This window comes from Anoplopoma fimbria, chromosome 23, assembly GCF_027596085.1.
Source record: "Anoplopoma fimbria isolate UVic2021 breed Golden Eagle Sablefish chromosome 23, Afim_UVic_2022, whole genome shotgun sequence".
Lineage (NCBI taxonomy): Eukaryota > Metazoa > Chordata > Actinopteri > Perciformes > Anoplopomatidae > Anoplopoma > Anoplopoma fimbria.
In genome coordinates, this window is record NC_072471.1 from 3767104 (window position 1) to 3790260 (window position 23157).

The 23157-nt window shown below is 36.5% G+C and overlaps 2 protein-coding genes across 2 annotated transcripts in view; both read right to left on the reverse strand.

The window, feature by feature from the left end:
* zgc:194209 (uncharacterized protein LOC570908 homolog) overlaps positions 1-15721 on the reverse strand; it is a 73279-nt gene extending 57558 nt beyond the window's left edge. Inside the window, 4 exon segments of the mRNA XM_054625055.1 lie at positions 4171-4173; positions 4810-4919; positions 15518-15664; positions 15667-15721. Of these exon segments, the coding sequence (XP_054481030.1) occupies positions 4171-4173; positions 4810-4919; positions 15518-15664; positions 15667-15721 (315 nt within the window).
* A 2069-nt stretch (positions 15722-17790) lies between these two features.
* Positions 17791-23133, reverse strand: LOC129112823 (apoptosis facilitator Bcl-2-like protein 14). Its single transcript, XM_054625056.1, has 7 exons — positions 23061-23133; positions 21298-21686; positions 20547-20666; positions 19340-19410; positions 18723-18884; positions 18507-18620; positions 17791-18418 (listed from the first exon to the last, which is right to left on the reverse strand). The coding sequence occupies exons 2-7, from the start codon at positions 21674-21676 to the stop codon at positions 18377-18379; spliced, it is 888 nt and encodes a 295-aa protein (XP_054481031.1). The 5' UTR covers positions 21677-21686; positions 23061-23133; the 3' UTR covers positions 17791-18376.
* Between the last annotated feature and the right edge of the window lie 24 nt (positions 23134-23157).

Here is a 23157-nt window from a genome sequence, read left to right on the forward strand (position 1 = left end):
TTGGATGCACTATAGTACAGGTTTTGCTGACATCTAGCATTATTCTTATGGTAGTTTAATGCACCTATTGTAGGTCACTTTGGACAAAAGTGTCCACTAATGGAAACATATTCTGATACTCACATATCCAATGACTCTTACACAACAGATCAATTATTCTCCCAAAATGATAACTTTTTACTGTGACTGATTCATTCACTTCGTGGGTGCATCTTGCTGCAAATCTGACATTTGTCTTTTACGTAACAAGTTAGATTTGTTCCCCTCCTCTGTGTTTTGCATTTAGGCCTCCATGCACTTTGTCAAGCTTTGACATAATAGGCGGCTGATTAGAGGACTGGAGAAGAGGGAAGATTAAGAGTGAGACACGAAGAGGAAGAGAGGGACGATAAACAGATGGTGATGATGTTTGTTTACAGGAAGGATGGTATCGAAGCAGATGTTTGATACTGAGGAGATGGTAGAGCGATATCCAGCAATTTAGACAGGATTGTTTAAAAAAGCAGCGTTACTGTCTTTAAGGACAGCGAGCAGAAACATGAGAGACTGGACTAAAAATGACAAAAATATATAATTTATCTGAACTTATTCAAATGTTTTAAGAGCCAAAATTTCAGAGTCTTTAATAATGACTCAAGGCTATAATTTCGAGAAAAAGTGAATATTTCTCCTGCGTTTAAATAATATCGAAGACATGAATAAAAAATATTATATATATATTGCCCAAAGAGTCCATAATATAACAATCAAACAAAATATTTCAGTGTTTATCTTTAAACCTATAATGGTATAAACCAGTAAAGTTTCTGCACTGAACGGTTAACTTTTATGAGAGCAGAGGCAATAAAAAAGTGTGTGTGTGTGTGTGTGTGTGTGTGTGTGTGTGTGTGTGTGTGTGTGTGTGTGTGTGTGTGTGTGTGTGTGTGGGCGTTGTAAGGTTGTGTAAAGGTGAACCTTTGTGTGCTCTCTTTTAACCCCAACGTTATTTAGCAGTCGTGGGTTTTGGTGCCACAGCATTTTATATTTTTTTGGTCTGTTTACACATAAGACAAATACAAATGAACAAATACAGGGAAAAAAATATTAGAAGGAGAGAAAGAAGTTCCTGTTTATCACCAATAGACAGTTAGCTTCACATGGAATCTAAAGTTAATGTAACTCTAAAGCACAACTGATGTGTAGAAGAATTTGAAAAAATCTAAAAAGAAAGCAGTAGGGTCCTTGCAGCTCTTTATAATGAGGCAGCCATTGCTTCTTTATTAAAATTAAAGCTCAAATTACTGCGTCAATGATTTCAAATGTCAAAACAAAACTGTGTCTATCTATCTATACATCTTGTAGGATATTAAGGCCTTTAGTGTTGTCTGTGTGAAGGCCAATAAAGCCACTTAAATATGTAATTTAAGTATTTTTTCAGCCTTGATTTTCCCTATTTTCCCATGTTTTTAGTCTAAATGACTTGTTGGGACAACATTTTTTAAATTGGTCCAGTATTGATAGAGAACACTACCGGCTGCAACGTGATCGCTCGGGGCGACTGTTCACCGTCAATAGACGTCATCAAAAATGTTTGTTGTTGCCACTGACAGACTCAGATTGTTATCATAAATGCCTGACAACATTATGGATTCATTTACCTTTCTCTTGAGCCCGTCTATCTATTACTGTCACGTTTACACATTCATATAAAACATAATAATCTGGTGACAAAAGGTCCTTATCTCTGCTTTTAAAACTCGTTAAAACAACCCTCAAATTCAGCTTTAAAACACTTGAATCAATCCAACAATCCTCCTCATGACAGGTGACTTAACAGAGCTGCGTCACAAACACAAAGTACGAAGTGAAACCATCAACTTAGACTTCAGATAGCAGCCATATTGTAGTGGAAAGTAAAATTTCTAAAGACTCCAAGAGACCCAAAAGTGAATAAGAAATAAAACTGCACAAACAGAAGTATGTTCCCACACTGGAGTCTGTTTTCTCAGGTTTTTACAACAGTTTTCCTTCCTTCTGGTTTTTGTGTATTCGTGAGTGTGTGTTTGAGAGTGTGTGTTTACTGCAGTGTTACCCCACCCTGGCTCTCACCAAGCACATTGCTGTTAATGAGTAACCGTAAAACCTCAGAGGGAAAACACATTAACATTCCTTCTTTATACAAATTTACTTTTCTGACTTTTAAAACGTGTCACTCTCTGTCTCTCTCCGTCCTACTGAGATTTAATATGTAAATCTGAGGAGTAACAAGATGATTAAAGGGATAGTAAAACAAATCAAATGTTAAATTTTCTGTTCTCAAAATGTTGTCTTTTTAATGAAATACTGGATACTTCACTGTTCTTCTGGCCCTGTGACATAACAGGGCTCACAAGCCTTAAAGGTCACAATATTCTCCTTTATATCAGCCAGCAGAGCATTTATCTAACAAAAAACTCAGGAGATGATAACTGAGAACTTCACAATAACTCCATCTTGTTTTTTTATATTTGTTCTCCTGAGAAGCCGACCAGGTCGTTAATCTGACATCAGTTATGTGAGCCGGTGGTGTTAATGAGTCATTAAAACCAAAGAGAAAACATTCTCCTCTCTCTGTATTTACTCTCCCTCCCTCTGTCCTCTTTGTTTCCTCTCCTCTCTCTGTCCGACTGTATTTGTCTTTCCCAGCAGACAGGAAGTGACCCGTTATTCTCCGTCAATCATTCACCGCCTCCCGTTAAAGCCGAACCAATCACACGGCAGAAACACTGACTATATAGACATAGTGCCCAGTTTATCACTGGGAAATTCATATTTTATAACTCGTTAATCATTGTTTCATCATGTTTTTTTTATGTTACAATAGATAGTATTGTCAAATGCAGTATGCCAAAAATATATATATGTTTTGCATTATGCAAGCCAGCGTGCTTCTCTGTCTTTTCTGACCCACAATCCTTTACGCAGCTGATATATGAGCAAGACGGTCAAGGAGCCATGTTAAGAGTAAGTAGTATTTCCTTATTCTATGTATACTGCATATAACAGTACGTACTTTTAAGGGTAGCTGCAGTATGTACTAAAAGTAAAAAGACAGAGTATGTCATTTGAAACGCAGCTTTCTTACAACTTAGTGATTAACAGACGAATTCAACATCATGGATTATGATACAAAAAGTTAAAAAAAGTCAGTGATTTCACACAAAGTTCTGCCAAATACCCAGAAACACGATACCGAGGACGTGCCGATATCAATGTGCATCCCAAGTATACATCCTGTACATGTTCTGCAGCTGACATATACACACCCACACACACACACACACACACACACACACACACACACACACACACACACACACACACACACACACACACACACACACACACACACTCTGACCCAACAGTTTCCAGCTGCAATCACACCACAACTGTACTTTATATGAAATAACTGACTCAACATTAAAACCCACAGAACTGTACTCAGCACTACTCAGCTCTATCAGAGTGTGTGTGTGTGTGTGTGTGTGTGTGTGTGTGTGTGTGTGTGTGTGTGTGTGTGTGTGTGTGTGTGTGTGTGTGTGTCATAGTACACTCTGACCTGCTAGACACCCAGCTGTCGTTTTAGGAATAACACACACACACACGCACACACACACACACACACACACACACACACACACACACACACACACACACACACACACACACACACACACACACACACACACACAAGTCATTCCTGCTGAGTGATGCATTATGGGTGGGTGCACTGACTTGGGACTCACTATGTCACAATCATCATATAATCATTTTCTTTTTCTTTTTCATTTAAACCACCGATTATGTTTTACATTTGATCTGTGAAATAACATACATACTTAATAATCTTCTTTTTTGACAGATTCTGTGTTTTCTTCTTCCTGTCTTTTGGTTATTGTTCTTTTAGCTCTCGGCATTAAAATTGTCTCATATCACATCTTGGAATTGTCATTTTTAATTTAGCTTAAATGTCTGTTTTTACTTTTTTAATAGTGTTTTTTTTTACTGTTTTCAGTATTTGTTGCAGAGAAAAGCCCAGTACAAAAGTAGTGGACATTATTCTGAAGATGAAAAAAAAAATACTAGTTATTCAATTACTTTGGTCTGGACTCTGCCTGTAATACTGACCAAAAAGGTATAACAACAAAACACAGACTTCACAAGCAGGCAGAATGTTTGGCAACATCGCCATCTTGTGGTGATTTGCGGTACTACTATAAATGCGCTTCTTTTTTTCAAAATATGAACTGGAGAGAATGAAAATAAAACTGATCCTGAACCAGGTTTAACTTTAAAGACAACGTCTGATAATATGATGAAATGCAAAGTCTGATATTGAACCAAAATTCAGACTTACAATCTTATTCACTTTTATATTATAACATATTTATATATAACTATACAGCAATGGGCCTTTTTATAATTAAGTAGGTCAACAACTGATTTCAAGCTCATTAATTAAATATAAATCTCAACTTAAAGACAACATGGTGAGAAGTCTTTGAAGAAAAAAAGGGAATTTGAACATCCACCTGCTGAGGAAGATCATGCACAATGATCGAAAGCTCTGGAACAACAAATAACTGGACATTGGTGTCAAATGAGGACAGACGTTAGAGCATCATGAGGCACTAACATTCTCTATTATACAGTTTATAGTATTAATTATGTTGTAAATGGACTAGATCTTAATTAGATTAAAGGGAAACCTGGTACTTTAATGTAGGAGATAAAGAAACAGGAAATAAAGAGGATGCACACACACACACACACAGTGTAGTGTGTACTCACGTGTGGCGGTGTGTTGTTGTTGATCTGGTCCTGACCGGCGGCTGAAGCTGCAGGATGACAGTCCAGAGACACTTGGTCCCTACAGCCAGCGTGACACGTGTACTTACAACCTGCAGAGACGAGGAGAGAGTCAATGATTCATTGTTAAATAAATAACATGTAGTGTGTGTGTGTGTGTGTGTGTGTGTGTGTGTGTGTGTGTGTGTGTGTGTGTGTGTGTGTGTGTGTGTGTGTGTGTGTGTGTGTGTGTGTGTGTGTGTGTGTGTGTAACGTATATGCAAATAATCCTCTGATATCAACAGAAGTCAGTTGAGGTTCGAGTTCTTATTTGCAAATGAAATCCAACAAGATGCAAAATAGGAAAATATGAGAAAGACAAATAATAAAAAACAAGGTTGAGGGATTTGACCTATATAACATTTCAAAAAGAATCAGAATCAGGTTTGTTGCCAAGTTTGTTTTTTAAAATAAAGTAATTATAGTAAGAGAAAAGAAAAAAGAAGTTATGCAAAAAGTTTAGAAGAATTATAAGTATAAAACGTAATAATAAAAAATATGGCTGATTATACAGTATGATAATTTAGCATCTTTAAAATGGAATCATCACGTAATGATTCCACTGAAAGACGTATATTGAGACACAAAAATACGTTAAATTGAAAAAAATGCATATAAATTATGATAATAAAAAGGACATACTTTCTCAAAAAAATCTAATTACCTTGAACTAAAGTTTAGTATATACTTTCCATTTAAATATATATAATTCACCAAAAAGTCTACAAACCTTGCAATTATTTACATATACACTATTATATTCTGATTATATATATATATATATACACACACACACACACACTGACTACGTTCCCTACCTGGCGTCCTCTTTTTCACGTGCTGTCCGACTTTATCCGACAGTTTGCACATGGCTGCTCCCATCTCCCATCTTCATCTCACACACAGCTCAACATCCTCCCCCCAAACACACACACACACACACACACACCTACACACTTATACACAATCTCTCTCCTTGCAGACTCGTTTCAGTGTCTCTAGGCCCGACATTCAGCCTCCGTCTATCAGACTTCAGATGGTGTTTTGCATGCAGCCAGCTCTCTTTCTCCCCCTCTCTCCCCCTCTCTCTCCCTCTCTCCCGCTCTGCTGTGTTGTTGTGCTGAGTGGGAGATTTAACAGTCAAATGGAGGCCACAGTGTGACGGACACACGGATGGGGGAGAGAGCTGCTGGATGAAGAACTGCTGACTCAGTCATCCCTCTCTCCCTCTCCCTCTCTCTCTCTCTTACGTAGCTTGTTATGACGACCGTGTCTCCCCAGTTTCCTGCTCCAGCTCTCCCTCCACTCATCCGTTCACCCTCTCATCCTTTTTGACAATGAACTTGATCCACAGAGGAGGAGCCTCCCTCCGTCCCTCCATCCATCACATTAAACCCTCTGCATGGTTTTGTATTTTCTGTGAGATATCCATCAACTACGGCCGTTTCATTGTGTGGAAACATTCATGTTCCTCAGAGGACGAACCCTGACTTCTCCATGACACTTTTCTGGTTTTTGAGTGACCAACTGTTGGTTGGATTGCCATGAAATTCACCACACAGAAGCATGTTTTCCTCAGGGTGAGTTGTAGTAACGTTTAGCGCCACCATCAGCTCTAAATCTTAATTTATTCACTTTAGTTTATCACTAAGGTCCGATCCAAATGTCCTCACTCAACTGGCATCAACTTGTAAATGGTCAAGGTGTAAAAGAGTTCAGGGTCTTGAAATGGGATAAATATGAACAGGTTATGTACAATTGTGGGTTTATTTTTTACGTTTTTTTAACTGCATGATATCAACATCTTTCACGCCCTCTTTCGGCTCTTGCCTTACAAGAGGAGAATTAAAAGAAATGGTTGATGACTAAACCAGGTGTGTAACATGCTTGTATTCCTCTGATTTCATGTTTTTTTTATGTACAATCTTAAGTCCTTATTGTTATAATTGTTCTCTATAAGTCTAATATGACAGGCTGAACACCCATGTGCGTTGTGTTTAACGCATAGGTTTAATGACACAACGCTATGAATTGTGGGTAATTCCATCGTGCAAAGTCTGCATAAATGCTGAGTTTCAGGAAGTGTGCCGAAAGCACTCAAAATATCTGGAAGAGACCCCTCAAACACTCTATTTCAGTCTTCAGTTAAAATAAACTCCACATGGGCTTTTACTTGTAATAGAGTACTTTTTACATTGTGGAATTACTACTAATATTTTAGTAAAGGAATCTGGATACAATACACATATATGTACTGTACAATACTGTATCTGAAGGTTTAAATGTATCCATCAATGAAATGATGGATACATTGTGATACGTCTGTCTCCTCTCTCCCCCTCTCTTTCTCTCCCTCTCTCTCTCTGCTGTCTCAGGGATAAAAGCTTTTCTCAGACGTCGACAATCGATCAGACTCAATCAGAAGAACGCCAGTCACACAAACTCTTTAACCCTTCATGCTTTTACTGTGAAGGCAAGAATTATGTTACAGCGTTTATCTAACGTCTAATCTAGTTTACATATGAAAATATAGAGAAGAGGTTTGAGGAGGAGGAGCTACTTTATGTATTTTGATCAGGAAATTAATTAAATGGTGAACAGAAACTCATCCTCATGTTGACAGCAACTATGTTATGTTTTGTATTGACTTAATATAAAAAGTATTCCTTTAAGGAGGTATAAATCTGAACCCTTAATTAAGTATCAATATTTAGCTCTTTTTATCATGATGAATAACAAGCTGAATATTTTAAATTTGTTGATATTTGTTTATATATTTTTTGAAACTAAAATATATGTTTCTGGTGAATTTTTGAAAAATCAACTGAGGCAGAAAAATAACAATTGCATAGTAACCAGCAGTCTGTAAATCACCACACAGAGGGCTCTTATTGTGAAACTCAGCAGGATTTCAGCTCAGAGGTCAAAGGTCAGAAAACACAAACTGGACTTTTCTCCTGTGTGTGTAAACTTTTTAGTTTTCTAGCACCGGCTCTCTAATCACGTCTGTGTGTGTAGAGAGACGCACAATGAACCTTCAGCCTCTTTAACACTCACCTGCTGAAACACACGCACACACACACACACACACACACACACACACACACACACACACACACACACACACACACAGACACTCCTCCGTCCCGCCACCCACCCAGAGGTCAAAGGTCGAAGTAAGCGAGAACACAGTACCCCTAAGAGGTAGCGTGGATTCGGTAGCTTGCTTGTAAGTTGATTATTGGTATTTTGTATGTATTTAGTTTATATTTATTTATGTATGTATTTATTTATTTGTTATTTTATTTTATTTATTATTTGTTATTTTATTTGTTTTTTTTTTTTATTATATTTTTATTTTCAGAATTTTATTATATTAATATTATATTTATTTATATTTTTTACCTGATTCCATAAAAAGTGAATTGCAAATACAAAAATGAATGTTTAACTTTGAAGTCAGAGAGACTGAAATCTGTTCAGCAGTAAACATTCGCTGCAAATGCTTATACAGTAGTTAGAAGACAAAGACAGGTGTGTGTGTGTGTGTGTGTGTGTGTGTGTGTGTGTGTGTGTGTGTGTGTGTGTGTGTGTGTGTGTGTGTGTGTGTGTGTGTGTGTGTGTGTGTGTAGGACAGGTGTTTGCTGAATACAGCGGCCATCTGTTCTTTTCTGTTTCTTTATAAAGTTCTTTCTTTCCTTCTTTTTCTTTCTTTCTTTTGTTCTACATGTTTGGACGAGTGTTCACGTGTAATCAAACTTCAGAATAAAAAGAGTTATCATATCACACACACACACACACACACACACACACACACACACACACACACACACACACACACACACACACACACACACACACACCCGCGGGCTGCTAGACACACTTAAATAGCTGCAGACACAATGCATTCCACACTTGACATCTTAAAAACAACTGCACACAGGTTTTTAATCTGTGTCCTGATCTGATCCTTTTTTATTTTCCTCAATAAAAAAGGATCAGATCAGTTTCAATATTTTGTTCCTACACGTGATATTCTTTTGTTTCCTGCTTCCATGTTCGGCTCAGTTTACAGTAAACACGGTCGTCCCGGAAGAAAAATAGAAAACACAGGTTGCAGATGAGCTGCTGATTGAAAGGGAATGTTGCAAATGAACCCAGGACTCACCGGAGTTCCTCCACAGCAGACTGACCTCCAGGCGTCCCGAGCGCCGCATCACTTTGGGAAAGCGATAGAAAAATCCAGACACTCTCCTCAAAGTTTTGCCAAAGTGTTTGGCAAAGCCCATAGCTCACACACACACAAACACACACGCACACACACACACACACACATACACACATACACACACACTTTTTAAATGTGTTTTAGAGTCCAGATGTTTGATTTAAATCCAGAGATAACTCCATGTAGATCCAAATCATCCTCCACTGTCACCCAGGATGTGTCTCTGTCTCTGCTCTGAACTGGTCCCTCCCCTCACACACACACACACACACACACACACACACACACACACACACACACACACACACACACACACACACACACACACACACACACACACACACACACACAACTAACCCCCCATTCTCCTGCTGTCCCTTGTTTGTTCAGTCGCTGTGACAGTTTGACGCTACAAGAGACAAGTTACACTCATCTGTGGCAGCTGATGACCACACACACACACACACACACACACACACACACACACACACACACACACACACACACACACACACACACACACACACACACACACACACACACACACACACAATGGTTCAAAATGAGCCTCCGTAATAAACTCAGCTATAATGTGAAACTGCTCGTTCTCTCCCTCTGCTTGTTTCATATAAACACAATTAAAAATCACTGGGTTGAAAATGGAACCAGTTTGGGTCAAAACTGGTTTTACTTTACCCAGTAAAAAAATGTTTTTGACGGTGGTGGAAAGTACTGAATCGCAATATTTTACATAGCAATATTTAATTGATACATGGCCCCAATTAGCAATCTTATAGTATATAAACTTTTGATATAAGACATAAAAATAAACCTTTTGGTAACATTTGCTTTTCTAGTCCACTAGGTGGTGCTGAGTGTTTTCTGGTTCTGTCATGTTTAAAGTCAGCAGGACTGGCAGGAAGTTGGTCAAAAACAAAACAGTTTTGCCTGCATTAAAAAAGGATTGAAGTGAGATGAAATGAGTGAAAACTTAATCTTATTAGATAAAACAGATGCTGACGAACTGCATTATTTGCTGTTGAAAAAAAGGTAATAAATCAAAATACGTTATCTCAATATTCAGTAGATCGCAAAATGTTTAAAATCACAATAAGATCGTATCCTGACATAAGTGTCATGATTATATTGTATTGTGACTAAAGCATACCCTGCTTTATGGTCTGTTTGACTCTAAATGGAGCATCATTTACTAAATGAACATCATGCTGTATTGAAGAAGACTTGAAACTAGAGATTGAGACCATAAACTCATGTTTACAATGTTTACTGAGGGAATAAATCAAGAGAGAAGTAGAGTCATTTTCTCATAGACTTCTATACAACCAGAGGAGTCGCCCCCTGATGGACAGTAGAGAGAATGCAGCTTTAAGACACTTTGACGTCGATTTTCAGAACCGAAAGTTGCCATGACTTAGCAGTTTGATGCTCGGGAATTGCTGTTATTTAACTGAAATATTCAGATGAAGGCTTCCTGGAAATATTTTATAGTATGTATATATATATGAACATTGTATTCCACATACATACTAAACATTTTGCTATTCTGAGAGCCTGAAATACGAGTCTGCATTGAGAGCAGCAGCAGGTAAAAGAAAAGACGTTTTGTTTTTCTGATCTATTACGTGAAAATACCAGAGAACAGATGGAAATCAACAACCAGGAAGACACACACACACACACACACACACACACACACACACACACACACACACACACACACACACACACACACACACACACACACACACACACACACACACACACACACACACACACACATTGTTTCTGCTGCAACATTAAACCTCATCGGACAAAGACGTCCTGATCTGTGCTGCAGGTTTCTGTTACTTCATCTTGATGAGAACGAGACAAAGAGACGAAAGGACGAGAGACCTTTAGGAGACATTGAGAGAGAGAGAGACAGAGAGAGAGAGAGAGAGAGAGAGAGAGAGAGAGAGAGAGAGAGAGAGAGAGACTCATCTGACCCACTTCAGTCCTGAATCCATTACTTCACTGGGATGGAGTACTGGGTTTTCTCCAGTATCAGTATCCATATCACTGGTAGAATGTAACTATAGTACAGATTGAAGGTACTTTTACTTTACTTGATTAAAAAACACTTTCTACTTCAACTCCACCACATTTCAGAGAGGAGTTTTGTACTTTTTAATCAATAATTAATGTAAATATAAAAATGTCCACGTACAGCTGAAATGTGTAGACGATTCATCGATAGATTGAAGAAAGAAAATGAATTGATATATTAAATATTCCAGCTTCTCAAAATGTGAAGGTTTGTTGCTTCTTCTTTCAATAATTTGTATTTATTTTTAATAATTAAGAGGTTTGGAGTGTTAGCTGAATGAAAACAGATCTAGTGAAAATGTCACTATTTTCAGAATTTTTACAGTAAAACAAAAATTGATTAATGGAGAAAATGATCAGCAGATAAATCCATGTTTAAAAAAACGATCATTAGTTAAAAGTGCCAAATGAGCCCCACTGCTTTGACATTAATGCATTAGTAATAATAATTAAATTATAAAACATATAACAGTATTACAGTCACAGGGGACATTTTTATACGTTATTTTGAATACATTTTCCCAATTTTACTACAAAGTTTTTACTTAAATATGATTTTCAATGCAGTAGTTTTACTTGTAACTGAGTATTTTTACAGTGTGGTATCACAACTTTAAGTTCTGAATACTTTCTCTACCTCTGTGCTACAGTGTTTAGTATGAAAATACAATATTTCCTTGCGTTTTCATCCTGAGGAGACACTACCATTCACCAAATTCAACTAAATATGTGAAGCGAGTAAACATAGAGACTTTAAAATAGCTCAGGCTGAGACTATTAAAACCAGTGCACATAAGGGTTTTAAATAAACACATGTAAGTCTTCCTAATACATATTTGTTTAGGTTATGTGTTGAAAAACTAAAAAAATCTATATTGTTCCGCCTCAAAGATCCCATATCTGGTCTTTTAATTGAGGTTTTCTGTTAATTAACTCCTTTAAATTATAGAATTTCACAAACAAAATCATGAAACTAAGTCCAGTAAAGAAAAAACAGAATCTACTGTAAATATTAAATCAACCAGAAATATCTATATAATGTAAAGTGGATGAGTTCAACCTGCTCGCAGCATTAGAAATTAATCTTTAAAGGAAATAAGTGAACTGCAGACTTATAAGTGACTGTTTTGTGAGTTAATAAGTGAACCAGTACAAACAGGACGTTACTGTCAAACCTCCAGAAGTTTGTCTCCTCGTCTCAAATATCAGTTTTCAGAAGTTTGTTGAGGTTCAGTTGCAGTAATGGGTCGTTAACGGGCTTCCTGAGTGCCAATCAACTGCATTTGAAATGAGCCCACACACATAAACATAAAGTCCATCAGCCGGCTGGTTAAACTGACGGGAAACTCAGAGCTGAGCAGAAACACTGTCGGTAAACAGAAAGAGGTCAAAAGGTTAAAAGACGGTTTGTTCTGTGTTTCAGTGTCGGCTTTGTGGTAGTGTTTTATATTTTCTATATGACTCGTCATTTGTAGTTACATTTACTGTTGTTGTCTGGCCTCTTTTTGTGATTTTTGTGTGTCTTTATAGTTGTTTCGTGTGTCTTTTGCAGTAGTTTTGTGTCTATTTGCGTCTATTTGCAGTAGTTTTGTGTCTATTTGCAGTAGATTTGTGTAGTTTGTAGTTGTTTTGTGTCTTTGAGTAGTTGTTTTGTGTCTTTTAGTAGTTTTTTGTGTCTTTTAATAGTTGTTTTGTGTCTATTTGCGGTAGTAGTTTTGTGTAGTTTGTAGTTGTTTTGTGTCTTTTAATAGTTGTTTTGTGTGTCTTTGTAGTTGTTTTGTGTGTCTTTGTAGTTGTTTTGTGTGTTGTTTGTAGTTGTTTTGTGTCTTTTAGTAGTTGTTTTGTGTGTTGTGTTTAGTTTGTAGTTGTTTTGTGTCTTTTTAATAATTGTTTCGTGTGTCTTTGTTGTTGTTTTGTGGCTTTAAGTAGTTGTTTTGTATGTCTTAGAGGTTGTTTTGCCCTTTTATGTGTCGTTGTGAGTCTCTCTTAGTCTCTTTGCAGCTAAATTTTCACATCATATATTGAAATTGTTGCAGTGTAATGTTCTGTATATAGCTGCATTTGATAAAAAGTGTGATTGACAATTCAATTTTAACTACAAAGTCTTGGATTCATTTTTTGTCCATCAACTAATCCATCAATTTACTTATCATTTCAGGACAAAATAAGATAATTCTAAGCTTAAAAGACAAATTAAAAAACTAGGAAAGGCAACCAAGGATCAAGTCAAACTTTCAAGCACAACTAGAATCATTCTTAAAAACCCAGCATGTATAATATGCCGATATAAATCCACCAAGGGACTTTGTTCTCAGTGCTAAAATGAATATCATGGGCTAAAAGGGACAAAAAGTTGAAAAAACATATAAAGAAAAGAAGGAAGTAGGAAACAAACATGAAACAATCCTGTTTTTTAAACTGTGATGGTGAATGAAGGTTTAAAAAAGCAGCGTTTTGAACATTCATGACCCTCTGACAACAACACTACAACACTAAGAAATGCACCATGACGACCTTGACACACGAGGAATGAGTCTTTCCTCTTTGTTTCCTCTTTCTATTGTTTGTCAGACAGAAGTTGAAGTCCAGTTTGTTCTCGAGGAGACTCTGAGGTTCCTTTTAGACCTGAACCGGTCCGTCTGCATTCACGACGGCATTCCAGGTGCTGAGTTGCGTTTCAGAGCCCTGCCTGCTTATGTCATCCACAAACATGCTCTCAACTGCATGTCAAGGGTGCTACTGAAATATATATCGATGACGCTTTGATTTATTTTAATGATTTATGTGCTTTCTTAAAAGTCTGTGAGGTCAGCAAATCTAAATGCTAGAGAAGAGTAAATCAAGGTGACTTCTCTGACTCTATAAACACCAAAACATCCAATTATACTTCAATAAAAGTGTTTAGATCATATTTTCGAGAAAACATCAATTAATTATCCCTTATATTTAACTAATTGTTGTGTCTTTAACTGACATACGATAAGGGATGACACTTTGTTGGGTACTTATAGTTTGATTTATTTAGTCTGTTAAATGTGACAAATGCCAAAAAGTACACCCTGGAGCCAAACATTTATGAAACTGTTTGTTTTCTTTGATCAACAGTCCAAAACCAACAGAGATAATAAACACAAAATGCAGCAAATCATCACATTTAGGAAGCTAAAAACAGCAGATTTAGGTGTTTTTTTTTCTTGATAAATTACATAAACAACAATAAATCTGCAATTGTTTTGGTCAAATTGAATCTATTTAGTTAGAGGACCAAAGTGGAATTTTTAAAATACTGTATAATAATATTTTCTCAGCACTCATTAAGATACTGCTAACTTAAAAAGTTGAGTTAAAGAATTAAAAAAGCAGCCGAGGATCAAGTTGTGGAATGACTGAGGTCCCAAACCAAACAATGGACTCTCTTAAATCCATTCATCTTTTTGTGATTTTACTTTTGTAATATCAATATTATTTAATTCTGGTGGAGAATACTTATTTCTTTTCATATTCATGTCATAAAGTATATTTTTCCCCCTAGAAAACAGTAAATGTAAAATGTAATATGTATTTCACCATACAGTATAAACTCCTCTCTATGTCAAGTCAACCCTCCCAGATTAAAACTTAAATAAATATTACAGAGGACATAACCTCTTGGTCCTTGGTGGTAGCTGTGGTAACGACCTCTGCTTGAGTTGGGCTCAAACAAAGGTATCCGATGGGGTCGTTATTAGATTAACACTCACAAAAAGTGCTATTGATTACTGATTTATTGAAGAAATTACCAATATTACACTGCTGAATTGTGAAAAGGTCTAAAGATGATATTTAAAAAAAGAAAACATTAGATTTTTGTTGATTTTTGGCCTAAAAAAAAATTCAAATTTAAGACACTGGATATTTAATTTTCATCTTGAACCTTCAGACCCTAAATATGTGTTTATAAGATAAGATAAGATAAGATAATCCTTTATTAGTCCCGCAGCGGGGAAATTTGCAGGCTTACAGCAGCATAGAGTTAAAGTGCACACAAGAGACATAGTAAAGAAAGACAAGATAAAAATAAAAAAATGAAAAATAAAAAATGAAAAAAAAACCCAAGTATTATAAATAAGCAATAAAAACAGTAGAAAAACACAATAACTGAAATATAATATTTACAGACAGAAAAAATACTATTTTAACTATTATTGCACAGTGTTTTTATTGTCATGAATGAAAAACACTGACACACACACACACAACACACACACACACACACACACACACACACACACACACACACACACACACACACACACACACACACACACACACACTCACCTGCACAGGTGAGCCCATGCTGGAAGATGTAAACGCAGCACACATCACACCAGGTGTCCTCGCCTCCGGGCTGGAAGGTGTGTCCCTCCCCGGACTCCTGTCTCACCCTGGGGTCCATCTCTCCGGGGGTGAAGATGGTCCTCACGTCGGGGGTCTGAACCCCCTCTTTCTGGCCCGCTGTGGCCCTCCACCGTGCCCGTCCATCGGCTCTCCGTTTGCCGAGCCCTCCGGTGCTCTCCAAGCCGCCTCCAGGCTCTCCAAAGCGGCCGGCAGGTGAGGGGACAGGTGAGGAGACAGGTGAGGAGACAGGTGAGGGGACAGGTGAGGAGACAGGTGAGGGGACAGGTGAGGGGACAGGTGAGGAGACAGGTGAGCAGACAGGTGAGGGACAGGTGAGGAGACAGGTGAGGAGACAGGTGAGGAGACAGGTGAGGGGACAGGTGCGGCCGGACGGCTCTGGTGACCGCTGCTCCCTTGCTGGCTCTGGAGATCCGCATCTTGGCACCGGGATGCGACCAAGTGTCCTCCTGCGTCTCATCCATTGTCCCCGGGGATCTGGTGACGTGAACACATCACTCCTCATACTCCACTGCGTGAAGGTGTGTTCAGAGAGTGACCGACAGGTGAGACGTCACTGGTCTCGGTGCCGGTGCTTGTTGTCGGTGGAGCAGGTTGAGGCGGTCCGAGGAGCGCAGGGGAACGGGTTGGATCTCATTTCACTCTAGAAATGAGCACAATTATATCTGTTAATCAATGTGACTGTGTTCTTTAATCCGTTCATAAGTTACATCAATTACAATTGTTATATTCCTTTATTGATCCCCATGGGGGAAATTCAAGTGTTGCAGCAGCTCAACTACACGGACACAGACAATAAATACACATACTATACAACTACAGACAATAAATACAGACAATAAATACACATACTATACAGACAATAAATACTACTATACAACTACACAGACAATAAATACACATACTATATACAACACAGACAATAAATACACATACTATACAACTACACAGACAATAAATACACATACTATACAACTACACAGACAATAAATACACATACTATACAACTACACAGACAATAAATACACATAGTATACAACTACACAGACAATAAATACACATACTATACAACTACACAGACAATAAATACACATACTATACAACTACACAGACAATAAATACACATACTATACAACTACACAGACAATAAATACACATACTATACAACTACACAGACAATAAATACACATACTATACAACTACACAGACAATAAATACACATACTATACAACTACACAGACAATAAATACACATACTATACAACTACACAGACAATAAATACAACTATACAACTACACAGACAATAAATACACATACTATACAACTACACAGACAATAAATACACATACTATACAACTACACAGACAATAAATACACATACTATAAACTACACATACTATACAACTACACAGACAATAAATACACATATACAACTATACAACTAAACTACACAGACAATAAAACACATAAAAACTAGAAATAAAATAAAAACAACTAAGAATAAATACAAATAAAAAAAACAATAAATACAGTATATCAGTATATCACATGGGGGCTGGTCAGCATGATGACAAATTCCACATATAATAAAGTTTGTTTTACTTTTATTTTGGTGTGGCCTGTTGCGCACTGTGCCAAATGACCGAAGAAATAAACATAAACCCCCGACCACAGTGGACCAAATATCTAAATTGGGTTTAAATTAAAACAAAATGCTGTTATGGATTTCATTTATATGCAGAGTTATTTAAAATATGGATATAGGAACTTGTAGGTTGGGGACGCATTGAGAAAGTAATTAAAAAACACAAAAATGGACAAATTAATTATGAAACATTTGTCACTACCATGTAGTTCCTCATTTGTCCACAAGGCGGTGCTGTTTCACTTAAACGCATTTTTTGTCTTGTCTGTTGCAAAGCCTTTATATTATTTTATACATGCAACGTACAATGAGTTAATTATAATAATTCAGTTATTCATTTTAGATCATTTCCTCTTCAACTCTGTATTAAATGTACCATCTTAACATTTCTTATGACATAAATACATTCAAATATTGTGATTTAATCTTTACTATCAATTGACTTGTTTATATTCCAAACCTATATTTCTTTCTGCTGCACTGATAAAACTTTTGATAAACTGCAAATATTTTAAAGAAAACATGAATACATCAATAAAGACAACTGAGATTAAATTACAATGCCTAGTTTATTTTTTTGTTAATTACACATATTTGAGTAGAAAAATTAAAAAAACACACACACACACACACACAAATTCATCCGCACATTTTGACAAACATTAACAAAAAAACACAAACCACGTGGTGTTTCCTTCATTCACTCTTGAAGCAAACAATTTACTTAATTTTCATGGAAAAAGTGCAAGTGTAAAAATATACATTATTTTAAGACATTTCATGTTCTTATTGTGCACCAAACTTCAGCACAATTAATGCTGATTTAAAAATTAGTATCGCATCCCTTTATTACCCTGAGAAAACACAATTATGTACATTTCATTTATGAAATCACATACAAAGGTTGACATCAATGTCACAAAAATAGTTTTGTCTACGGCTTTGGGTCCTTGTTAGAACAACTGGCACAAAAGAAACCTGAACGATATAATTATCTCTCATAAAGACATTTTAATGTGATTCTGACGCATGCGGGTGCAGGTGTGTTGCTGCTCGTCAGGTCAGGGTTTCATTTGCGTGTAAACTGAACAGAAAACGGTCCCGAGTCTTTCAGGAGGCTCAAACTTTCAGTCTGCTCACTGAATGTCGTCCTCGTCTTCACTGTAGAAGGCGTCCTCCTGTAAGAGAGGAAAAGAGGATTATTAAAAAAGGCTCATGGGAAGAATAAATTGGTTAAAGAAGATTGTATCCGTGTGTGTTACGTACATATCCGCCCTGCTGCTGGGCCCAGGAGGAGTAGTAATTCTGCAGGTATCTGGCTCCGTGGTCCAGCAGTCGGTTTCTTGGCAGCGTGTTCACCGCGTACAGGCGGCTGGTGACCTGAAAAGAAAAGAAAAAACATGTTAAATTTCCCCCAAAACCTTTTTTAACTTTCTTTTTTTTTAAATCTTTTTTTAATGACATCATAAAGGTTGTTCTCACCTCACAAGCGACGGCGATCTGGGCTTTGGGTGAAGCTTTGGGCCCCGGGGATTCGGGGTCGGAGCACATGAGGCCCATCTTCTTAAGAAGAGTCGTCATCAGCAGCTTAAAGAAACTGTAGTTCAGAAACAGCTCCGTGGAGATATTCGCGTCTTTCAGCTCCTGGTGGGGACAAAAGAACATTTGATTTAGTCGGATAAACATGTTTAATAGACACTGAGGAGATATCTGGCTCCATTCACACACTCTTGTGAGTCTTGTTGTTGATTCATGAGCTTCAACTTGTCAGAATTATGAGCATAAATCCATTATTGTGCGTTTACTATGGAAAAAAACGAATGCAGTATTTTTTTTCCGGGAATATCGCAACAGACCCCGAGTTCATAATACTGCAGATATAAAAATATTGCAATACTTTCATCATTGCGTTACCTCCTTGAGCCATTGAGAGGGACTTAAAGACATTTATTTGAATGAAAATCTTTAAGATTGCCACTTTAAATGAGCTTGAGATTATGAATGTCACAAAAAATAATGTGTTTTAGAGCAGAAATGAAAAATGAAAGTAGATATAGATATAAATATATATATATTCAGAGTAGAACGTTATTTCTTACCGACTCGTTCAGTCGGTCACCAGCGCCCCTCAGCAGCAGGCCTATCAGTTTCTCCACGTTCTCATCTACATCTTTAAGAAAACAAACAGGATCAACGGGGTTAAAGGTTAGAAATGTAAAAAAAATCAACAGCTACAGTAAAGTCATAATTCATGAATGCATGTAAAGTGTCAAAGACAAGAAAAATGAAAGAACAATGTTCTAATTGCTGCTCAAACATCAGCTACATTATGTTAGTTTGATGATTTATATATATTCTAGTTTATTATATTACATTATTTTACAAGTTTTATATTATGTTATTGTTTATTATGTTATATTTTGTCATGTTATATTATAGTTTATTAAATGATGGTATATTATGCTATATTGTGTTATAGTATATTATAGCTTATTATATTATCCTATGTTATGTTGTATTATGGCATATTATATTATATTTCGTTATGTTGTATTATATTATGCTATACTATGTTATATTGTGTTATGTAATATAATGTCATATTATATTATGTTAAGGTTTGTTATGTTGTATTTTATGTTACTTTTTTAATCTGCATCTCTAAGTACATGTGGTATTTTGGTTCATTCATGTGCAGCAGTTCAAATAAACTCATATTGATTCTGCACGATGTGAACACAAATCTGCAGCTAAAAGCAGATTTGTCTATTTTTATACCAGTTAATTAGTAAAATTATTCTTTGGGGTGCGGGGGTTTATGAAAGTTGTTTACATTTTAAGCAGTACTCTGCTCCGCAATTTGCAAAAACGATTTAGTTCCCTGTTGATGAGATCATCAGATTGGCAGGAGAACGACGACCAGGAACAGACTTTGTCTAGACACATTTTTCTATTTTTGCAGTTTTACCAACTGGGTTTCTGTGATGTCATTCCTGGAAAACATGCTGCATTAGTTTTTCTTCATTGTGCACACACAAAAAATGGAACTATGCACACAAAAATAAAGCATCTATGTTCATGTAAAAACAATCTTTCTTTGCTTTGTTTCACTCCTCAAACGCAGTTTCTCACCTTTGGTCAGCGCAAAACCACAATGACCCCGCTGTGCTTTGTGTTTGCTGACTTCCTGACTTCAGGATTTAAAAGCTCTGCAGCTTTTGTGACATTTTAGTGAATAAAACTTGCCCACAAGTCTTCACTGAAGGGCTTTGTTTTTATTCTGTAGAGAGGAAAACCAAAACTCACCTTCTGGCGCGTCCGTCTCGATGCTGGGACGAATGAACGGGATATCATCAGCGATCTCCGTCAGTGTCTTTGCCGCCTCATTCAACTTATCCTCTTCCCTTTCCTCTTCTGTTGCTTTAGCTGAAAGAATTAAAAAACAAGCCAATTAAAAAAGTTTAGAGAAAGGAAATAATAAAAAAATAAAAATAAAAAAAAAGAGTACAAGCACTGCAACAAGTCCAAGCCTGCATCTTAGTCGGACTTTGCTGAAGAATAAAAACACGTCACCACACGAATCTTTTACGTCACAGTGAAAACCACAAGGCCTGACTCAGCCTGTGAGTAAGATGCCTGGGGTTGATCAACAGGAAACACTTGTGGCTGCACGTTTATGACAAACGTTTTATCTTCCTCTCAATTTAACAAAGCTGAAAATGTATTTGCATGGAGGTCATTCATTCTTTTTCTTCAGAATGAATGACCTGATTAAACGTGTGTTCTTTTGTCTTTAGTTGTTAAAGTAAATCTTTTTCTTTGACTGTTTTATGCCTAAAAAGGACTTCAAATCCATCATTTTAAACATTGCAAATGTCATTTATTAAATAACACCCAGAGCTCTGGACTTTATAGTGTCTTTCAGTCATTATAGCAGCATTTTACACCATTTTATAGACAAAATGATGGTTCAGGTTAATGGATAATAAAAGTAATGATTGGTTTCAGCCCTCGTTCTCACCACACAGGAGATCTGAGGTTACATTTTAATACTCACCTATTATCAAATCACCGCATCTGTCGTCAACGTCAACCGACGGTGAAATCATCTGGCACGGCAGTTCTTCGTCTTTGGTCTTTGGTTTGATACAGCTGAGAATGTTTCTACGCCATCTTATCATCCTCCTCTTCTTGTTCTTCTTCTTCTCCTCTTTTTCAGGCCCATCGGGCGTCTGAAGTGAGAGCGATACTAAACTGGGTGTGTCCTGTGGAGGAGATTCTTTCTGAGGCAGTCTCCTCTTTGCGTAGGCCATGAGGAGCCTGAACTCCACCGTGTCCTCCATGCTTTCTGGGTCCGAGGTAGATTTGTGGTTACGGTCTGTGCTGCCGTTGTGGTTGGAGAAGGGGTTGTGGATTTCCACGTGTCCGTTTGCCATGTTGGTTATACTGTTGAATAAAAAATACAAAATGAAAAAAGATAAGATTAAACTCATAATCATGAATTTATAGCCAAATAAGTGTTTATCATAAAGGTGTTCTTGTAACATTTTTGCTTCTATGTTGTTTTTTACTTTAATTGTTTTATTCTGCAAGAAAAGTTGGATAAATAAGAATTTGTGTGAAACTCAAGGAGACTTTTACCTGATAAATAAAGGTAAATTACATGAAATGTAACGTTAAAAAGAGTACATTATGAGAAACTTCTGCAGCAGTCTGGTTCTTATATTTATTTATATATTTTAGATTAGTCCATAAATCAACCTGCAGAGAAGTCGGTTCTCAGATCTGAGCATTTGCTGCTTTTATTAGCTCTTTGTACAGCTTTACTCTAAATATCAACGTGTTTTGAACTGTTGGTCGAACAAAACAAGCATCTGAAATTGTCATCTTTGGTTCTGGGAACTTCAGACGAAGCAATTACCTGAATAATTAAAAATCTAAAATCAATAGATGAATTAGTTAAAGCACTAATTTTAGATTCATAAGTATGCTAGCACACACATGAAATAAGATACCGTTTGAATTACTCCTCTCAAAAAGTACATGTTCACAAATGTATCTACTTAGATTTAATTATATATATATATATATATATATATATATATATATATATATATATATATATATATATATATATATATATCTTTTGCATTTGCACATCTCAATAATTCTGTCATAAAATAACATAAATGCTGCTGCGATTAATGATTATTTTCATTATTGATTATTCGGTCTATAAAATGTAAGATAATAGTGAATAACGACCATCAGAGCACCAGACGATGTATTTAAAATGTCTTATTGATCATGATGAACAATCAGAAGCACAGAAATATAAACTTTACAATGATATAAATTTAATTATTTCCTGTTGAATATTGATTTCTGCTGACTCTGGTGTGTTTTCATGTCGAGCTGCCTGTATTCTACACAACCCAATAATTATAGTAATATTATATAAAGTGATATTACATTCAGTTGTTACTTAAAGTCATTTTAGTTTCATTTCTTCCACCGGTTCAGCCTCTGTTGGTGGCTCAGTGGGAGTTACAGTAGAAAGTGTCATGTTGAGGCATGCACTCTTTAAAGACTTCACAATAACCGGTTGTTTTACTTCAAAAACACACAAAATACAAGAACTTATAAAAGACCACATGTTTAATTAATAGAAGACAGTTTTAAAAGTTGCCACTGCAAAGCTTGAAAAGTTTATTGATAACGCCTTCGCTACAAACAAGTATTTATAAGTATTTTAAAATGTACTTTAACTTACTTTAAAGTATGTCAAATATGGGAAAACATAGAAATATGAGTACTTACGGTGCAATCGGTTAATAAGAAGCAGAATAAAGCAGCTGACACCGTCAACGTTGACTGCTCACCTTCCTCTCAGTGAGGGAATTTAAAGACTAGGAGC

Bases quoted from the DNA above. Each gene is read 5' to 3' on its own strand.
- LOC129112823 (XM_054625056.1), bottom strand. From the start codon at position 21,676: ATGGCAAACGGACACGTGGAAATCCACAACCCCTTCTCCAACCACAAC. The intron at 20,667-21,297 runs GTGAGTATTAAA...TAATTCTTTCAG, and splicing joins ATGCGGTGATTTGATAATAG to CTAAAGCAACAGAAGAGGAA. The intron at 19,411-20,546 runs GTGAGTTTTGGT...GTTTTCTTAAAG, and splicing joins CGAGACGGACGCGCCAGAAG to ATGTAGATGAGAACGTGGAG.